Source organism: Pan troglodytes, chromosome 7 (assembly GCF_028858775.2).
Source record: "Pan troglodytes isolate AG18354 chromosome 7, NHGRI_mPanTro3-v2.0_pri, whole genome shotgun sequence".
In the NCBI taxonomy this organism is placed as follows: Eukaryota; Metazoa; Chordata; class Mammalia; order Primates; family Hominidae; genus Pan; species Pan troglodytes.
In genome coordinates, this window is record NC_072405.2 from 93,795,096 (window position 1) to 93,816,366 (window position 21,271).

General features: G+C 37.6%; 1 protein-coding gene across 7 annotated transcripts in view; it reads left to right on the forward strand.

Moving 5' to 3' along the window:
* The window catches only part of LRRCC1 (leucine rich repeat and coiled-coil centrosomal protein 1), a 44,695-nt gene extending 25,835 nt beyond the window's left edge, over positions 1–18,860 (forward strand). For 4 of the 7 annotated variants that reach the window (XM_001163929.7, XM_024345217.3, XM_024345219.3 and 1 more), the window contains 10 exons: positions 2,458–2,662; positions 3,202–3,341; positions 5,037–5,238; positions 8,120–8,305; positions 9,062–9,236; positions 10,734–10,897; positions 11,305–11,513; positions 11,608–11,745; positions 14,648–14,783; positions 18,644–18,860. In XM_001163929.7, the coding sequence (XP_001163929.2) occupies positions 2,458–2,662; positions 3,202–3,341; positions 5,037–5,238; positions 8,120–8,305; positions 9,062–9,236; positions 10,734–10,897; positions 11,305–11,513; positions 11,608–11,745; positions 14,648–14,783; positions 18,644–18,766 (1,678 nt within the window). In that variant the 3' untranslated portion in view covers positions 18,767–18,860. The remainder of the gene's footprint in view (positions 1–2,457; positions 2,663–3,201; positions 3,342–5,036; positions 5,239–8,119; positions 8,306–9,061; positions 9,237–10,733; positions 10,898–11,304; positions 11,514–11,607; positions 11,746–14,647; positions 14,784–18,643) is intronic. The other 3 variants (XM_054656858.2, XM_054656859.2, XM_024345218.3) reach the window with 1 other exon arrangement.
* The last annotated feature ends 2,411 nt before the right edge of the window (positions 18,861–21,271 follow it).

The following is a 21,271-nucleotide window of genomic DNA, read 5'->3' on the forward strand; positions in this document are numbered from 1 at the left end:
GTGGGCTCCACCCAGTTCGAGCTTCCTGGCTGCTTTGTTTACCTAATCAAGCCTGGGCAATGGCGGGCGCCCCTCCCCCAGCCTCGCTGCCGCCTTGCAGTTTGATCTCAGACTGCTGTGCTAGCAATCAGCGAGATTCCGAGGGCGTAGGACCCTCCGAGCCAGGTGTGGGATATAGTCTCGTGGTGCGCCGTTTTTTAAGCCGGTCTGAAACGCGCAATATTCGGGTGGGAGTGACCCGAGTTTTCCAGGTGCGTCCGTCACCCCTTTCTTTGACTCGGAAAGGGAACTCCCTGACCCGTTGCGCTTCCCAGGTGAGGCAATGCCTCGCCCTGCTTCGGCTCGCGCACGGTACGCGCACCCACTGGCCTGCGCCCACTGTCTGGCACTCCCTAGTGAGATGAACCCGGTACCTCAGATGGAAATGCAGAAATCACCCGTCTTCTGCGTCGCTCACGCTGGGAGCTGTAGACCGGAGCTGTTCCTATTCGGCCATCTTGGCTCCTCCCCCTCATAGCCCAGTTTCTTAATTCTGATGTTTTTATTCTATCCTCACCATTATGTCTCCCATTTTATCTGGGTTTTTTGTTTTGTTTTGTTTTGTTGTATTGCATTCTTTAATACAGGTCTGTCATTTCATTCTGTGAAAATACCAGTTTTTTAAATTACAATAACTTTTTTTCTTCTGTTTCCTGTAATTATTTCTAACGTCATGCTTTTCCTCAAATGATTATAACATGTTTAGAGTTTCTTATGGTTTCTTACCCTTGAATGAGCACTAGGTTTTTAGACTTGACATTTGCTAACACACTTTGGGAAGTTGCTCTTGGTTCCATTTCTTGTCTGATTGTGCAGTGGATAATTCCCCTTCTAAAATCTGATTTGGATAAGTTGATGTACACAGTTCACAGCCCAGTTCCCGATTTCTTTTAGGCACTTTTGTGATACTGACGTGGTGTTTTCTACCCCACTGCATGTTTCTCTGATAGGTTGTACCTGTGGAGTATAAGGACAATTCTAATACGCAACATGCGTGCTATGAGAACCTCTATAATTATAAAGCTGTGATGCGTTATGTTATCACTAGCCCTTCTACCACTACCCACCAACTTCCTGCCTTATTTGTGTTTTACAAATGTCTGTCTGAATTGACACAAGAAGCTACTGGGTATGGATGAGGGAACAGGATGTTTCAATTAAGAGTGCTCTGACTACCTCAGAAAAACAGCACTCCTGCTTTCAGTAAGTGCATGAGTAACCAACATTATGTAGTGACAGATTTATAGAGATCTTGTGACTGAGTCATGGACAGATAGTAGAAGAGAAAAGATATGTCTTCCTTTTTTCAGAATGGAGCAGTTTCATGAGGCAAAGCCTGAGTGTTGTAGGAGTTGTTTTTAATTTCAATTTAGTTCCATTTGCCTTGTAATTGAAATTATTCCCAAATTTTGGCATTCTGTTATCCTTTGTTTTCAGTTATATGTGTATGAATTTTTACTTTATTCTGTATTCTAGGTATTTAGTGGGATATTAGAGGACGCTGTGTCTAGGGCTGCTAGCCAAAGTCCATTTAAACTGGAAGACTTTGGGCTCACTTTATCTTTCTTCTTACTTAACCTATTGTTGTGCCCGTGTTTCCCAAGTTATGTATTCATTTTTCTCATGAAAAATCAATCTTTTCTGATTCTTCTTTTATCTGTGCCACCCCCCCCCCCCCCCCCACCACATGTTTGTTTGAGATTAGATCCTTACCAATCTTCCTGTTCCTTTATGTGCCTTGGTAGGGACTCTGTATCCCTAATGCAGGGTCTGGCATGTAGGTGCCATGCTGTGAGTATATACAATTTCAAAAAATGAATCTTACCTACTATGGTATCTTTATTATCCAAACCTCCTTGATGACCAGATCTGTTCATCTAATTATCTACTAAAAATGCCTTGCCTGTATTCCTCATAAGTTTCTTAAGATCACCATGGCCTCAGGTGGATTCATTCTTCTTCCTTATTTTATATTTCTTGCCCTAATAAATGGTGCCCCATCCAGCATCCAGTCAGTCACCAAAACTATAGAAATCTAGGAATCTTTGTTTTTTGCTTCCTTTCTCTTTCTCCTATCCCACAACCAGTTGATATTACCATCTTTATTGATACCTTTATTCATCAATTGATATTGATATCATCTTAAAAGATGTTGAACTATCTCCTCTGTATCCCAAAACTGTTACCTTTCTTTAGGCCCTTAACTGTTGCTTAGATGATTGTTCCATTTCTGTTTCTCTGTGGCTTTCCCTGCCCCTACCCATATACAGTCTAGCATGCTTTCATATAGCATATCAAACAGGAGTTGAGAGCATGAACAAAGGAAGACCAGTTCAGAGAGTACTCTCATTGAAGTCAACAATTTTATCATTTTTATATGTGTAATATACTTAACACCACATATAACTTCTGCTTTAGGCTAAAGGAAATTATTTTTAGAGAGAGAAATTCCAAAGGACAACTCGAAGTTATGGTTCACAAACTTCAAAATGAAATTAAAAAACTGACTGTTGAACTAATGAAAGCAAAAGATCAACAAGAGGATCACCTTAAACACTTAAGAACCCTCGAAAAAACATTAGAAAAAATGGAGAGACAAAAAAGGCAGCAGCAGGCAGCACAGGTATTTCTCTATTTTAATATATGAGTAGCACAGATTAACACAAATTCATAGCTTCTATCGTGAAACAAATTATACTACCTAGAAAACCTAAAAGATGTAAGGCCATATGCAAAAATTAAATTGCTGTTAATTTAACAGTCACATAGCCTGTTGAATTATGTCTAAATTAAGACTACTAGCTCTTAACACAAAGCAATTAAAAAGAAAAGTTGATGGAAATGTTGCAGGTAGTTAGGCTTTTATTCTGAGAGAGCTGGCTTTTTAAAAGGCTTTCAGGTGATTGAAGGAATTTCATTTTCATGCTTTCTGAATGGAAATTATCATTAAAATCTGTGATGCAAATAAGCAATAGTTAATGCTAGTGTATTTGTTCCTTCCAAGGCTGCACTTTGTGTGACTGTAACATCATTAATTTATTAAAGTTTGAAAATCAACTTAGTCACCGGACACTGTCATTTAAAGGGTACTTATGGAAACTGACATTAAAATAGCAGGGGAGACTATTATCTAAATAATGTAATTGTGGGTATTTTACTCAGATAAGACTGATCCAAGAGGTGGAACTCAAAGCTTCAGCTGCCGATAGAGAAATATACTTACTTAGAACTTCCCTTCATCGAGAAAGGGAACAAGTGCAACAACTTCATCAACTTCTTGCATTGAAAGAACAGGAACACAGGTAAATGAAAAATGTATCAGGAATGTATTGGCATTTAAAAATAGAAAAAGAAAGCTACTGGTTCCCCACTACCAGTATTTTTTTTTTTTTTTTTTTGAGACGGAGTCTTGCTCTGTCATCCAGGCTGGAGTGCAATGGCGCAACCTCGGCTCACTGCAAGCTCTGCCTCCCGGGTTCACGCCATTCTCCTGCCTCAGCCTCCCGAGTAGCTGGGACTACAGGCGCCCGCCACCATGCTGGCTAATTTTTTTTTTTTTTTGTATTTTTAGTAGAGACGGGGTTTCACCATGTTAACCAGGATGGTCTCGATCTCCTGACCTCATGATCTGCCCCACTCGGCCTCCCAAAGTGCTGAGATTACAGGCGTGAGCCACCACGCCTGGCCCCCACCACCAGTATTTAAAGATAGTGATTGAGCATTGGTGAAGTCTGACAGAATTAGTTAGTGGAAAATGCCGTGTTCATGTATGTATACATTAGAATCAGCCCTATAGCAAGAACTAGTAGCTAAAAAATGAATAGGTGCCTTTGTTATCAGCATTTGAGGTATAGGTTTATAACAATATAGCTTATTGTTCATTTCTTCAAACCCAGCCAAAAGTTGGTCTTTATATAGAGAGAAAATTTTTAATTGACCCCCAAGTTAATTAATTAGTAAATTAATCAGTATTCTTTATTCCTCTGAAGGAGGGACTTTTTCTGTAAAGGGTCACATAGAAAATATTTCAGGCTCTGCAGGCCATACCTAACTTTGCCTTTGTAGCACAAAAGTAGCCATAGATAATACATAAATGAACGGCATGGCTGTGTTCCAATAAAAGTTTATTTACAAAGAAAAAGGCAGTAGGTCACATTTGGCTGATGGGCTGTAGTTTCTCAACTCTTGCTCTACAGAATCTGTAATAATTTCAACATTTTCAGTTTATCTATTTCAGTTATCTATTTACTATCCTACCAGTGAAATTGTATGATTATCATATGTTAATTGTATTTATTCCGAAACCTGTTTCGTTTTGTGTCTACATAAATTTTGGTGCTCTGGGGAAAATTGTTATCTTGTATAGATGAGACAATTATAAAAGATTGGGGGAAAATAATCACAAAAATCTAGAATTTTGTACTTTGTTTCCTTTACAGGAATTTTGTACTTAGTTTCCTTTACTTAGTTTCATTCCAGTTTAAAGAAACCAAAAACTGGAAATAATGGGTTTCACATTATGAGTTTGAGTAATGCAAGAAAAGTAGTGGAGAACCGTAAAGAATGAACTAACTGGCCCAATATCAAAAGATTAGTAAATAATTTTACACTTTAACTGACTTTTTCTATTAACAAACCACCAGTGCTAATCAGACTGTATTTATTGCAAGTCAAAGACTCGGCCAAAGTAGTAGATACAGTGAAGCATCTTATGCAAATGCATCTGAAGAATTTCTGAAGCCATAGAATGATTCTGAACTATCTCATGAAGTTAAGATTTGACATACTTCCCTTATCTCCATCACTATTAAATACACAATCAAATAAAACTCATATTATTTGTACCTATCTATGCCCAATTACTGCGTTTGAAAGTGAGAGGCTGATACTGAATTAACAATACTGAATATAGAATACTAAGAACTATGTAAAGACCTTTAAAATGTTTCTTTTCAGGTGAGTATCATCCTTTTATCTTTATATGTTTTTCACTCCAGGAAGGAACTTGAAACAAGGGAGTTTTTTACTGATGCTGACTTCCAGGATGCCTTAGCTAAAGAAATAGCCAAAGAAGAGAAAAAGCATGAGCAAATGATAAAAGAATACCAAGAGAAAATTGACGTGTTAAGCCAGCAGTATATGGATTTAGAAAATGAATTCCGTATTGCTTTAACTGTTGAAGCCAGAAGATTTCAAGATGTAAGAATTGGCACCCAACTCTTTATTGAAAACAGAATCAGTAAGATATGGTTTGATGAGAGGACTTGTTTTAGAAACACAGCTGTATTAAATGTTGGCTTCATAATCTTAAGTAAAATATATAAATTCTTAGAGGCCTTAGTTTCCTCAAATAAATAATAGCTACTATTTACTGCTCTTGCAAAAACTAAGTAAGATTATAAATGTTATAGAGCACTGGAATAGGAATCTGAGAACCTGAATTCCCTCCTATTACTGTAGAGCAGGGATTGGCAAAACTAAAGCCCCCAGGCCAAATATGGCCCACTGCCTATTTCTCTTTAAAGTAAAGCTTTATTGGAACAGAGCCATGCTCATTTTTTACATATTATCTATGGCTGCTTTTCCATTACAAAAGCACAGTTGAGTACTTTCTTTTTTTTTTTTTTTTTTTTTTTTGGTTCAGATAGAGTCTCTCTCTGTTGCCCAGGCTGGAATGGTGCAGTGGCATGATCTTGGCTCACTCCAATTTCTGCCTCCCAGATTCAAGCAGTTCTGCTGTCTCAGCCTCCCAAGTAGCTGGGACTACAGTCACAGGCCACCACGCCCACCTAATTTTTGTATTTTTAGTAGAGACAGGATTTCATCATATTGGTCAGGCTGGTCTCGAGCTCCTGATCTCAGATGATCCGCCTGCCTCGGCCTCCCAAAGTCCTGGGATTACAGGCGTGAGCCACTGTGCCCAGCCGTAGTTGAGTACTTTCAACAGAGTTCATATGGCCTGGCCTGTATAGCCTAACAGTTTACTGTCTGGTACTTTCTAGAAAAAGTTTGGTAACCCCTGCTATAGAGGAATAATTGTGCTCCTCTGACCAGTCCCACCAAACGTATAGTAGATCCCATTTCCTCTTGCCTACTTAAAGATATGGCTTCAGTAAGTCTTCTTTCTTACTCTCTTACATCTTCAGTTTTTCCGCTATATTGGATCATTCCCTTCAGCATACAAACATGCTGTGATTTCTCTTATCTTAAGAAAACTCTCTTGATTCCATTTCTTCCTTTGACTACTATGTTGTTTCTCTGCTTCCATTTACAACAGAACATATCAAAATTGTGCATTTGCTGTCTTTGATTTCTCTACTTCTCTCTTCTCCAACCTGCTCTCATCTGGCTTTTATCTCTATTGCTCTACTAGCATTGCACTATCAAAGCTACCAGCAATATCCACACTATGAAAGTTGTGAGTCAAATTTGTCCTCATCTGATTCGACCTAGGTGCAGGATTAGACAGGGTTGATAGCTTTCTCCTCTTCCATACTCTTTCTTTGCTTGGTTTCCAGCACACTGCATTTCTTGATTTTCTTGGCTTTCCATTACATCACTTCTTTTCAGTCTCTTTGTTTCTCTTTTGTCCACAGTTTCATTATTGCAGTGCCCAAGTTTTCAGCCCTTAAATTCCTTTTCTTTTCTATACACACTCATTCTCTTGGTAAACTCCTCTAGCATCATTATATCTCCAGCCTGGACGTTTTGCAAGAATTTTAAACTTCTATGTCTAACCACCTATTTAACATATTCTACTTCACTGCTAATTTTACCCCCAAACCTTCTACTTTGACATTTCTCCTGTCCCAGTTAAAGACAACTCCATCCTTCTAGGTGCTTAAGCCAAAAACAAAGTCATTGTTGATTACTCTTTCTGTGACACTACACATTCAGTACCTCAAGAGATTCTGTCACCCTTATTTAAAAAATATACATGTGGCCATTTCTTACCACCTCTAACACAGCCACTCTGGTATGTCATAGTATCTTGTATTATATGAAGAGCTTTCAAGTTAATCTTCCTGCCTCTATCCTTCCCCTACCCCCCTCTGTTTATGCCAAACACAGCAGCTAGAATGTTCTTTTAAAATACATGTTTGGTAATATGACTCCTCGCCTCAAAGACCTCCATTGTCCCTTCATTTTATTCAGAGTAGTGGTCAAAACACTTCACAATCTAGCCCTCTGAGTTCATCTCCTACTACCTTCCCCTTCATTTACACCACTCCAGTGACAACAGCCTTCTTCCTATTCCTCCAATGTATCAGGCACATTCCTGCCTAGAACACTCCTTTCCCACACATTTGCATGGCTCCATTCCCTACCTCCTTCCAGTCATTGCTCCATTGTTGCATTCTCAGTGATTATGCCAGTTAAAATTGAACCCACATCTCCCAACACTTCACACACTTCACATCCTTCTAACCTTTTACCCAAGCATATAGTATCATCTAACATGATGTATAATTTATTATGCTTGTTGTTATATTGTCAGTGCCTGCCACCTAGAATTTAAGCTTTACAAAAGCAAAGATTTTATTCTGTGGTATTCACTGATGCATTTCAGTGCTAGAGCAATATCTGGCCACCCAGGCTGGAGTGCAGTGGCGCTATCTCGGCTCACTGCAGCCTCCTCCTCCCGGGTTCAAGTGATTCTCCTGCCTCAGCCTCCCAAGTAGCTGGGATTTTACAGGTGTGCACCACCACACCCGGCTAATTTTTGTATTTTTAGTAGAGATAGGGTTTTACCATTTTGGCCAGGCTGGTCTCAAACTTCTGACCTCAAGTGATCTGCCCTCCTTGGCCTCCCAAAGTGCTGAGATTACAGGCATCAGCCACCGCGCCCAGCCCAAATAAATGATTTCTGGCTTTAGATTTGTCACTAATTCCCTGGGTCACTTTAGGCAAATATATAATCATCATCCTGGATCTCTGTTTCATCATCTGGAAATTACTAGATTGAAACAGATTATCTTTAAATCTTATTCTTTTGCTAAAACTGTGATACTACTTCCAGAAGCAAATATTTTCTAATTATTTGGAGAACTGCTATTTATAATACAATTTTGGAATATAGGTTAAAGATGGTTTTGAAAATGTTGCAACTGAGTTAGCAAAGAGCAAACATGCTCTTATTTGGGCTCAACGAAAAGAAAATGAGTCTTCCTCTTTAATTAAAGATCTGACCTGTATGGTAAAGGAACAAAAAACAAAACTGGCAGAAGTTTCTAAATTGAAACAAGAAACAGCAGCAAATTTACAGGTAAGACTTTGCAACATTATATGTTTTAAAATTTTTTTACATTATTTTCTCAAGTGGGTTGTGATAAATTTAGGAAGTACACGAAAGGAACTTTTAAATGATACTAATTATATATTGCATATAAGAAAAATAGTATAACTAAAGAAATTAAGCTCATGATTTCACAAATTGTATTGCTCATGAGATAGCAATTAGGTAAAATAAGTAAATTAGTTTTAAGAAACATGTTCAATTAAATAGGTGCCAGTAGTATAGTGATACAGCAAAAATTGTGGAAGTGATACTCAAATGGTTAAAGTTTGGGAAGCACCACTTGGATTGCTGGTATTAATTTTGTGGTGGTGATGCTGGTGGTTTTAGATATACTTAGATGTAATAATCATTAAATTAATGTCTTTATTGCTGTTGTCTCAATTTTAAACATTAATGCTATTTTACCCAAAATTTGTTTCTGGAAAATGACCTTTAACACTATTGATATAAATGCTTGTGAAAAATTTTGAGTATTACAGGTATAGTTTCTCTTTAACAATTTTAGAATAAAATTCAGATTGTTTAAAGGAGTGGTATCTTAAATTCGACTGTTTATTTCATGACCTACATTTGTCTTTAGTAAAACTAAAACTTCTGATGTAAAATTTGGTAACATTTACTTGTATTTGCTTAAATAACATTTTTTCTCATTATAAGATGAAAAAATAGAAAATAAAGCACTTAATATAATAATTCTTATTTATTTTTTGGGGGAATTTACAGAATCAAATCAACACCCTTGAAATTTTAATTGAAGATGACAAGCAGAAGAGTATTCAAATAGAACTTCTCAAGCACGAAAAAGTCCAGCTTATTTCTGAGCTAGCAGCCAAGGAATCACTAATATTTGGTTTAAGGACAGAAAGAAAAGTATGGGGACATGAGCTGGCACAACAAGGTAAAATTCTCAGATTTTCAAAGGGAAAATAGCTTATTCTTATAAACGAGCAAATCTGGGTATTGGAGAGAAAAAGACTCAACTCTGTCTAAAGATGCCAAGAAAAAAGGTGACCCTTTATCTGGAAGGATAAGTAGGTATTTGCCAGCTACAGGGGAATGAAGACCTCTTAGGAAATGAGAAATAGTTTATTACACCAATGAAGAAGTTATGGCTCTGATTTTTTAAATTTTGTTTCCATGATAATTTGACTACTATTCTGAACCATGGGTGCTTTTACAAATCAACATCTGAATATATTGTTAAAAATAATTCTTTTTTTTTGGGACAGAGTTTTGCTCTCGTTGCCCAGGCTGGAGTGCAGTAGCACAGTCTCGGCTTACTGCAACCTCTGCCTTCTGGGTTCAAGTGATTCTCCTGCCTCAGCCTCCCGAGTAGCTGGGATTACAGCCATGTGCCGCCACACCTGGCTAATTTTTGTAGTTTTAGTATAGACGGGGTTTAACCATGTTGGCCAGGCTGGTCTCAAACTCCTGACCTCAGGTGATCCACCCACCTTGGCCTCCCAAAGTGCTGGGATTACAGGCGTGACCCACCGTACCCGGCCAAAAATAATTCTTATACAGTGATTTTAAGTTATTTGTACAGTATACACATTTAATTTTCTTTTCTGATATATGCAACATTTATTGTGCATGCACAAATTAAAATATTATATAAATGAAAACTATTTTTTAGTAAATCCTCAGTTTCATTCCCTTTCCAATCATTGTAAAGCAAGAGATATATACTGGTTTCTTTTGTTTTGTTTTGTTTTGTTTGCATTCACAGATACCTTTAAAATTATGAATAGCTAGATATATTTGGTCTTTTTCTTTTGAGACAAGTCTCACTCTGTTGCCCAGGCTGAAGTGCAGTGGTGTGATCTCGGCTCACTACAACTCCACCTCCCGGGTTCAAGCAATTCTCCTGCCTCATCCTCCCCAATAGCTGGGATTACAGGCATGAGCCACTATGCCCGGCTAATTTTTTTGTATTTTTAGTAGAGACAGGGTTTCACCATGTTGGCCAGGCTGGTTTCAAACTCCTGACCTCAAGTGATCTGCCCACCTCAGCTTCCTAAAGTGCTAGGATTACAGGAGTGAGCAGCTGCACCCAGCCAAGATATTTGGTCTTAATGGAGCATTGCTTATTTGTTCATTCTCTGTAGGAATTTTTAATATGCTCTTGTTTGTTTGAATGTCATAACATGAATTAATATTACATATCTGAGTTACTTGTTCTCAACTTTATTTGTGGTTTCAGGTTTTGAAATAACCACAAGTGTTTAAGAGGCCTTTTGTTTGCTTCCCCTTTCCTCTTCATATTGTACTATTATAAGCTATGTTTCTTTATTTAGTTTTTTTATTATTATTATATTACAGTTTGTTAGAGTTTAATAAGATACAAACCCCCAAGGTGTTTCAAAGTGTGTAATTGATGATTTTTGTTTCTTAGGATCTTCTCTAGCCCAAAATCGTGGAAAATTGGAGGCTCAAATTGAGAGTTTATCTAGAGAGAATGAATGTCTGCGAAAGACAAATGAAAGTGATAGTGATGCATTAAGAATAAAGTGCAAAATCATAGACGACCAAACTGAAACTATTAGAAAATTAAAAGATGTAAGTTTGACATTTTATTTTGGTTAAAGAGCAAATGGCAGGTTTGAAAATCTTAGGATCAAAGTATCCAAAAGCTGTTTTTCAGTGTTTTCCAACTGTTGTAAAATTTGGGGTAGATATCATGCATTTCTTTTTATAATATTTGCCCTTTTGCTCTTAAAAAGTTCTACATGATATTTATTAATTTGGAATGAACTTTATACTTCAGAATTTAATGGAGAATCTTATTATGGCCTTTGGAATAACTGGAAATACCCAATGTCAATTAAGGGTTAGGAGTCACAAGAAAATGAACATTTTATATGTTTAAAATATTATTTTAAAGGATAAATTAAACCATATCTAATTAACCAGAATATGAAGCATTTAAAGTTAATAAAAACAAAGTGCCAATTTTTTTCTTAAAGTGTTTACAAGAAAAAGATGAACACATCAAAAGATTACAAGAAAAGATCACAGAAATAGAAAAATGCACTCAAGAACAACTTGATGAAAAATCTTCACAACTGGATGAGGTACTTGAGAAGTTGGAAAGGCACAATGAAAGAAAAGAAAAACTAAAACAACAGTTGAAAGGAAAGGAAGTAGAACTTGAAGAAATCAGAAAAGCTTACAGGTATTATATAGTACAGTATTTCCCACTGAGAAATAAAATGTGGCTTAATAATTTAATAAACCCAATTTATTTTTCAAATTACTTCTCATATTAGTACACTGAATCGGAAGTGGCATGATAAAGGAGAACTTCTATGTCATCTTGAAACACAAGTAAAAGAAGTGAAAGAAAAATTTGAAAACAAGGAAAAGAAACTTAAAGCGGAAAGAGACAAAAGTATTGAACTACAAAAGTAAGCATTAGGTTCTAAAGGATTTGAGATCTCCTTAATCGTAAACACTGTGGAATGGGTGAAATACGTATAGAGGAGGGCTAAAAATCATGTAAGACATAGTTATTTGCCAAGAAGTTTATTTCCATTTCATCTGTAAAATGAAGATAGCAGTAGCACCTACCTTAAATGTTAGATAAGAGGTTGACATTTGATATATATGTGTGTATTTATGAATAGATGTGGCTTATATGAATTATCTAGTTCTTAGAACAGTGCCTGACACATAAGAATTGCTATATGAGGCTGCACACGGTGGCTCATGCCTGCAATCCCAGCGCTTTGGGAGGCCGAGGTGGGTGGATCACCTGAGATTAGGAGTTCAAGACTAGCCTGGCCAACACGATGAAACCCCATCTCTACTAAAAATAGAAAAAATTAGCCAGGCGTGGTGGCAAGCGCCTGTAATCCCAGCTACTCAGGAGGCTGAGGCCAGAGAATCACTTGAAGCCAGGAGGCGGAGGTTGCAGTGAGCTGAGATCACACCATTGCACTCCAGCCTGGGCAACAAGAGCGAAACTTAGTCTCAAAAAGAAAAAAAAAAGAATTGCTATATGAACATTTTGTTTTTATTACGATGAGCATTTTAAACTGTGTTTGAATGAAAGCAGCTAGTGATATTTTAGTTGTTGAAAGTGGAATTTAGAGGAGACTGCCAGTTGACTACCAGGGTCAGTGAGCTCCTGAGGAGGCTAGAGCACATTTAGATAGCAGTTGCCAGCACAAGCTGAGGATGAGAGCCAATTTTTTTGTTTGTTTTTCCGAGACTGAGTTTCGCTCTTATTGCCCAGGCTGGAGTGCAATGGCACGATCTGGGCTCACTGCAACTTCCACCTCCTGGGTTCAAGCGATTCTCCTGCCTCAGCCTCCCGAGTAGCTGGGATTACAGGCATGCACCACAACGCCCAGCTAATTTTTTGTATTTTTAGTAGAGACTGAGTTTCACCATGTTGGCCAGTCTGGTCTCGAACTCCTGACCTCAGGTGATCCACCCGCCTCGGCCTGCCAAAGTGCTGGGATTACAGGGGTGAGCCACCACGCCCGGCCGAGAGCCGATTTTAAAGAGAGGAAATAAAATGTGTACCTGGCTGCCACTGTTCTGTGGGTTCCATAAAATACTCAAGAGGAAATAAGGTTTTACTGTGTTAAAAAATATAACTAGACTTGTTAAAAATAAGTTATAAAGTTGGAACCTTCAGAATTAAGTAGCACAGCTTAATGATTAATTCTCGTGTGAAGATAGAGTGATACAGATAACATGGCTATCTATGGATAGCCCAAAAATCTCACTTAAAGATAGGTTCTAATTATGTCAAATCTAATGTAACCTGGAATTTGATTTCTTGTTTTGACTCAGTCTAATGGGAAAGTGTTGTTACACTGCAGAAAGTTTTGGTTGATAGCACAGTTGTTTTCTGTTGATAGATTCTGTTCCACTTTGCTTTCAACCAAGTACTAATACAAGAACTTTGGCTTGGAATCTGTTGCAATTTTTTATCCTGCCAGTAACAAATTTACAATTAGGAGTCTTTGAGATTCTAAAAGAAAGTCATATTCTATAATTAGCCAAAAAAAACTAATAAAAATTATAAAACCTAACAATCTTCAGACTTTTCCATTGCATTATTCATTATACCGTTACTATAAAAATGCAGACCTGATTTTATACATGAATTGTCTTTATGACTAAGACTGGTATACTTTTTAATTTAATGGAATTGTAATAAAATAAGCCAATTATTATAAATAATAACAGGTTTTACTTGTATAGCTTTTTACAATTTATAGGTTGATTTCTTCTATCTTATTTTGAACCCAACAGTAATCCTGTAAGGTTGGCAGAACAGTCCTGTTTTATAGTTGAAAAACTCAGCTTGTGACTTGCCACTAGTCACTTGGCTACTAAGTCATACAATTTTAAAAAGGCTTTTGATGCATGTTCCTTATGTTTAATCTGTTATTACTGATTGCTGTACTAAAACCAGAAAATGTGCTCTTTTTATGAATGTTACTTTTTAAATAGTATTATTTGTATTTATATAAAGGAATTGTTTTACCTCCAGGATACTTTTAGTATGAAAATTTTGTGAATACCATTTAATGTGTTTCGTCCACTAAGCATTACCATAAGGAAGTCACAAATACATATTCATAAACTTAAACCATCTGTAGTATGCACTTCTCAAATTATCACATTGAAAACATGGAGAAAAAAGATTGGTAGTAGTCATCATCTGTGAAGGTGCTTATAAACTATACCCTTAAGCCAAATGGTGGCTCACCTCTGTAATCCCAGTACTTTGGGAGGCCGAGGCGGGCCGATCACTTTAGACCAGGAGTTCAAGACCAGCCTATCCAACATAGTGAAACCCTATGTCTACTAAAAATACAGAAAATTAGCTGGGCCATGGTGGTGCACATCCTGTAATCTTAGTTACTTGGGAGGCTGAAGCATGAGAATCACTTGAACCTGGGAGCCAGAGGTTGCCTTGAGCCATGATCATGCCACTGCACTCCAGCCTGGGTGACACAGCCAGACCCTGTCTCAAAAATAAAATAAAAAACTATACTCCTAGACTCAAAATAAATGGGGAAACAGAGTACTCTAACTTTCAGAAAATGAAAGTGTAAAAAACATTAGTGATATATTATCCTAACCTAATGTTATCCTAATAGATTCTGCTGGATGATGAACTACTTACTTATATCTTTAGTTACCCTATAATAGCCTTTGATATTTTCATAATACTGAGTTACGTTTCCATTAGTATGAATGTGAGCCACCCGAGAAGAAATAACATCCTAATCTATACATTCACACCACATATACACATATATATGTGGGTGTTCTTGTTTTTTTAAGGAATGCAATGGAAAAACTTCATAGTATGGATGATGCCTTTAAAAAACAAGTTGATGCAATTGTTGAAGCTCATCAAGCTGAAATAGCACAGCTGGCCAATGAAAAGCAGAAGTGTATTGATTCTGCAAATTTAAAGGTATTGTAAGTAAAATTCACTTCAATAATCAGTATATTACATGATTATAGCTAAATAAATTAGATCTTCGAGAATTATAAAGAGAAAAGGCAACATGATCTCATGACCAAATAGATATAAAGAATGTTACCAAAACTATCCTAAAACCAGGGTAAAACATTGGTAATACTTAGATTAATTGTAGAACATAATTCTAATTTCTAAGCAAAACTTGTACATTTGATTCTAGTGTGTACTTTCTCTGCTCTCTGGATAAAAATTTCATATCTAACTAATCTTGGATAGGAGTCTCTTTGGTTACACATAGGCAGGGTGAGAATCTGAAGGTATTAAACATAATCCATCACCACCTTGGAAAAAGTTATCAGAGTATTAGGGTTCAAGACTATCAACTTTATTATCTCAATATTATTAATAAAGTAATGAGTTTAGAGTAATGCTAAATCAGAGGGAAACATCAGAAGCACCTATGAAGCTTTTTAATAATACACATTCAGGCCGGGCGCAGTGGCTCAAGCATGTAATCCCAGCACTTTGGGAGGCCAAGGCGGGTGGATCATGAGGTTAGGAGATCGAGACCACCCTGGCCAACATGGTGAAACCCCTTCTCTACTAAAAATACAAAAATTAGCTGGGCGTGGTGGTGAGCACCTGTAATTCCAGCTACTCGGGAGGCTGAGGTAGGAGAATGGCTTGAACCCGGAGGTGGAGGTTGCAGTGAGCCGAGATTGCGCCACTGCACTCCAGCCTAATGACAAAGCAAGATTCTGTCTCAAAAAAAAAAACACCATATTCATGAACTTCCCCTCAGAGACTCATTCACTAAGTCTGGAGTCAGACTCAGGTATTTTTTTAATTCCACAGGTGATTCTTATGTGACCTCTCTAGTGAGATAATATGAATTTCCATTTTTTCCTGCTTCTGAAGTTGTAATAAGAAACTAAGGTATCTGTAAAACTAGAGATGCAGAAATCAGCAACTATAAAAGAGTTCACCAACAGAAAGGCAAAGTAATGCTCCATATAGAAATTATATGGCTGGGCGCAGTGGCTCAAGCCTGTAATCCCAGCGGAGGCCGAGGCTGGTGGATCAGTTGAGCTAAGGAATTCAAGACCAGCCTGGCCAACAAGGTGAAACCCCATCTCCACTAAAAACACAAAAATTAGCTGGGTGTGGTGGCGCATGCCTGTAGTCGCAGCTATTTGGGAGGCTGAGGTCACAGGATCACTTGAGCCCTGGAGGCAGAGGTTTCAGTGCACCAAGATTGTGTCACGTTGCACTCTAGCCTGGACTACAGAGCAAGACCCTGTCTCAAAAAAAAAAGAAAAAAAGAGAAGAAATTATAATCAAGGTTGTGTGTTTAAATGACATTATCCTCAGGACTCTGTGCAAAGAAAAAGAGGGAATGAGGTCTTTGGAAATAATCACAATGAGTAAGAATATAACTTGTCCAAAATTCAGTGTTTTGTTTCAGGTGAACAGATGTTCCAAATATTTTACTTAAAAACTACCAAATGCAGGCCGGGTGCAGTGTCTCATGCCTGTAAGCCCAGCACTTTGGGAGGCTGAGGCGGCTGGATCACCTGAGGTTGGGAGTTCGAGACTAGCCTGACCAACATGGAGAAACCTCATCTCTACTAAAAATACAATTAGCCGGGCATGGTGGCACATGCCTGTAATCCAGCTACTTGGGAGGCTAAGGCAGGAGAATTGCTTGAACCCAGGAGGCAGAATTGGTGGTGAGCCGAGATCACACCATTGCACTCCAGCCTGGGCAACAAGAGTGAAACTCTGTCTCAAAAAAAAAAAAAGCTACCAAATTTAGGCTGGGCATGGAGGCTTACACCTGTAATCCCAACACTTATTAGGAGGTTGAGGTTGAGGTGGAAGGATCACTCAAGACCAGGAGTTCAAGACCAGCCTGGGCAACATAGCAAGACCTTGTCGCTACAAAAAAATGGGTTAATTAGTCTGGCATGGTGGTACACGCCTATAGACCTGTCTCCTCAGGAGGCTGAGATGGAAGGATTGCTTGAACCCAGGAGTTTGGGACTATGGTGAGCTGTGATCATACCACTGCACTGCAGCCTGGGTGACAACAATATCCTATCTCAAAATTTTAAAAACCTACCAAGTGTTTAACAAGGGTACATCAGGTAATACTAAATAAGGTTTAAACCTTAAATAAGGTTACAGGTAATACTAAATAAGTTAATAGTAATGTTTAAGTATTAACCTTAATACTAAATAAGTTTAAGGTTTAAACACTTAAGGGAAATGTTTGAAGTAATATCAAAGGAAAGAGTTTTAGAAATAGCACTAGAGCTTAAATATGATAATTAGGTTTGCAGGCAGGGGATTATGAGGTATCACATAATGGTGATTATTTAAATTGGGAGAAATATTAGTTTTCTAAGGGAAAAGAGATTGAGAGATCTATATTAGGGTTTAGGAAGCATGAAGTAAACAGAAAAATGGTCATATTGGTAACATTATCAGAAGTGTTACAATATCGTAGGAAAGACAATTTCAATTAGAAGTTAACAATATCAACTACAGCAACTCCTAGGAGAATGTAGGTTAGGAATAAATGATAAAATGATCTCTCAAAAAGATGGTAATATATAACCACCAACAATGTTTTTAGAAAAGCTGTAGGCACTACATTAAAGGTAGGGTTTCTTTGGGGAGGGAGGTTATTTCAGTTTTAAAAATCTATAAGGAACTGGTGTTTAAGCTGAACTTGTGACTCAGCATTGATAAGCAGTGTAGGACTGTAGACAGATTAACCAAAAGCATGGGATTCTGTCCTAGCTATGATATATAGAAACTGTACAACCATAAACAGATTTTCTAAGCTCTAAAATAGAGTTAAAATGTATGTGTGTGTGTGTGTATGTGTGTGTGTGTGTATATATATATATATATATATATTTTTTTTTTTTGAGATGGAGTTTCACTCTTGTTCTGGCTGGAGTGCAATGGCACTATCTTGCCTTACTGCAACCTCCACCTCCTGGGTTCAAGTGACTCCTCCCTCAGCTTCCTGAGTAGCTGGGTACAGTTGTGTACCACCACACCTGGCTAATTTTGTATTTTTAGCAAAGGCAGGGTTTCTCCATGTTGGCCAGGCTGGTCTCAAACTCCTGACCTCAAGTGATCTGCCCACTTCGGCCTCCCAAAGTGCTGGGATTACAGGTGTGAGCCACCATACCCAGCCAAGTTAAAATATATTGCCATGTCTTGGCCGGGCGTGGTGGCTCACACCTGTAATCCCAGCACTTTGGGAGGCCGAGGTGGGCGGATCATGAGGTCAGGAGATCGAGACCATCCTGGCTAACACAGTGAAACCCCATCTCTACTAAAAATACAAAAAAAAAAAAAAGTTAGCTGGGCATGGTAGCGGGCACCTGTAGTCCCAACTACTTGGGAGGCTGAGGCAGGAGAATAGCGTGAACCCAGGAGGCGGAGCTTGCAGTGAGCTGAGATCGCACCACTGCACTCCAGCCTGGGCGACAGAGCAAGACTCCATCTCAAAAAATAAATAAATAAATGCATATGAATATATGTGTGTATATATATATATATATATATATATATATATATAGCCATGTCTTTTTCACAAGTTTATGAAAACTAAGTAGATAATATATTAATGCATGAAAGTACTTTGTATACTGTATAAATACTGTATTTTTCCTATTAGCATTTGAGCAAGTTACATTTTACTGACATTTCTTTAAATACATCACAAATTTCAAAATGTGTAAGAATAAATTGTGGACCTTTTCTTTCAGAATGCATTTTAAAAATACATTTTCTTTAAGAAATTAAAATGTAAAATTTACATGTCGATTTAGGTCCATCAAATTGAAAAAGAAATGCGTGAACTTTTGGAAGAAACATGCAAGAACAAAAAAACAATGGAAGCAAAAATTAAGCAACTTGCTTTTGCTTTAAATGAAATTCAGCAAGATATGTGATGGTTCTGAGAATGAATTTAATTGAAATGGACCAGCAGACCTATTGTAAAAATGATTAAATATTGTAATAGTAGTAACTGCTATGACTTTGAAATGTCTCTTTCTATACATTTCATTATGAATATATTTTTAAAGACTTTTGATCAAGTATTTATTAATTGTATAGGTTTTTTATAATAAATTGTTGACAATTTTGTCTATTAGAAAAAACTATCATAACTAGACTTACAATATTTTTCTTGTTTCTGTACTATACGTTGTTTGGTAATTACACATTTGCCTACAAATTTGTGAATGAAAAGATTAGTATTTTCACCATATGAGGTAAAACATTTTAATCATTGTTATCTTATTGTGATGATGAAGAACTAATTATATTTGTTATTTAATTGATGTAGCTCAATTCTTTTAAAGTGCTTATGTAGCCAAAAAGCATTTGAAATCTGTATGATAAAAGATGTGGCATTCTTAAGAAAGTATATGTAGCCATCTCCACATCACTCATTATGACCCCTTCTTTTATAATGCATATATCTTTTCATTAAAGATTACATTTAAGGTTTTATAAATATTGTCTGTTCCTGAAGAGGAACACCACTGTTCCACCTTCATTCTCCCTTCTAATCACTGTATATGAAGAAATTCTGATAATGTAACTGGAAGCAGTAATTCATTTCATTCCATACCAGGTCATTACTGTATTACTGTTTCACTTTTGTCACATCATATGCTATGTATGCAGAACAAAAGTCTTAAGTACTATGCCCCTCTTCTATTTCTGAAAGGAAGAAAATATATATTTTCTTGATATCAGTACTGAACTAAGATTTTAAAAGTAAATAGAACAAAAATAATTTAAGTGCTTCATAAAGAGAAGGCCCCATTTCATTATAGATAATCTTTGTGTTGAAATTTGTGAGACAACATCAAACATAACAACATGTATAATGGGAGTCTTAGAAGGGGGGTAAATATTTGGAGAAGTAATGGCTGAAAACTCCCTCAATTTGATTTAAAATACCCTACATGGCTGGGTGCAGTGGCTTATGCCTGTAATTCCAGCACTTTGGAAGACTGAGCCAGGAGAACTGTTTGAGGTCAGGAGTTAAAACACTAACCTGGGCAGCATAGTGAGCCCTGTCTCTTAAAGCACAAACAAATTAAGAAAACTACAAATACAAGGTTTCAGTAAAGCCTGGGGTAAACATAGAATGACATCTAGACATGTTTTATAGTGAAGCTGTTAGGGAAGCTCTTGAAAGGAGCAAGAAAATATTCTCATATAGAGGAACAACAGGTTAACAGCTGACTCATCAGAAACAATGGAGGCCAGAAGGCAGTGGCAATATATTTGACATGCTGAAAGAAAAGGAACTGTCAATCTAGAATTCTACATCTAGCAAAACTGTTCTTCAAAGTAAATGCAAAATAAAGACATTTTCAGATTAATAAAGAGCAAGAAAGTGTATTGATAGCCAGCCTGCCTTAAAGCTGAAGAAAACCTAAAGGCTTCAAAGAAATGATACCAGAAAGTGACTCAAATCCATTGAAAGAAATTAGTATTATAAAAAGTAAAATTTGTGGATAAATTTTTACATAAAAGACTAAATGTATTTTTCTTTTAGCTAGAAGACACAAAGAAATAATAACTATTGTTGAATTTATAAAATATGTAACATGACAAAAATGGCATAAAGTTGGGGGAAGAAAATAGAGCTATATTTTAGAAAAGTTTACCAGATGAAATTAGTATTAAAGATGGCTGCATTAAATTAAAATGCATATTGTCATCACTAGAACAGCCACTACGAAAATAATACAGCTTAAAAATGAACACTGGAGATTCCACTTCTGGAATAACTAAATAAGGACCTCTGCAGATCTGTTTCCCATCAAAACAACCATAACTGGTGAAAAGTACTTTAAAACAGCCATTTAAAATCACTGAGAATTGTCCTTAGGGTATACAGCAAAAGAAGAAACATTTATTCAAGAAAAATTTAAATTCAGTAAGAATGGCAAAAACCTGTGGCACTGAACCAAGATTATCTCTCACCCTCAGCTCAGCCTGATGGCAGCTCCACACTAGGTGGAGCTCCTGGCAAAGAAGATAAGATTTCCTCTCCACTAACAGTCAAATACGATATTTCACCAGCTGGGCAGGCTGTGAGCATTCCTTGTGCCTTTGTTGTAACCCAGTGCAAATTCTGGGTGGGTGCGGGCTCAGCGGGCCCCAGCTAGGTGGTTGCGCCAGCTCCCCAGCACTGCCGGCCCGCCTGCACTGCGCTTGAATTCTCGCCGGGCCTCAGCCGCCTCCCCACAAGGCAGGACTCGGGACCTGCAACCCGCCATGCCTGACCCTCCCCTACCCCCCCACCCCCATGGGCTCCCGCGCGGCCTGAGCCTCCCCAACAGGCGCCGGCCGCCCCTGCTCTGCGGCCCCTGGTCCCATCGACCACCCAAGGGCTGAGGAGTGCGGGCACACGGTGCAGGACTGGCGGGCAG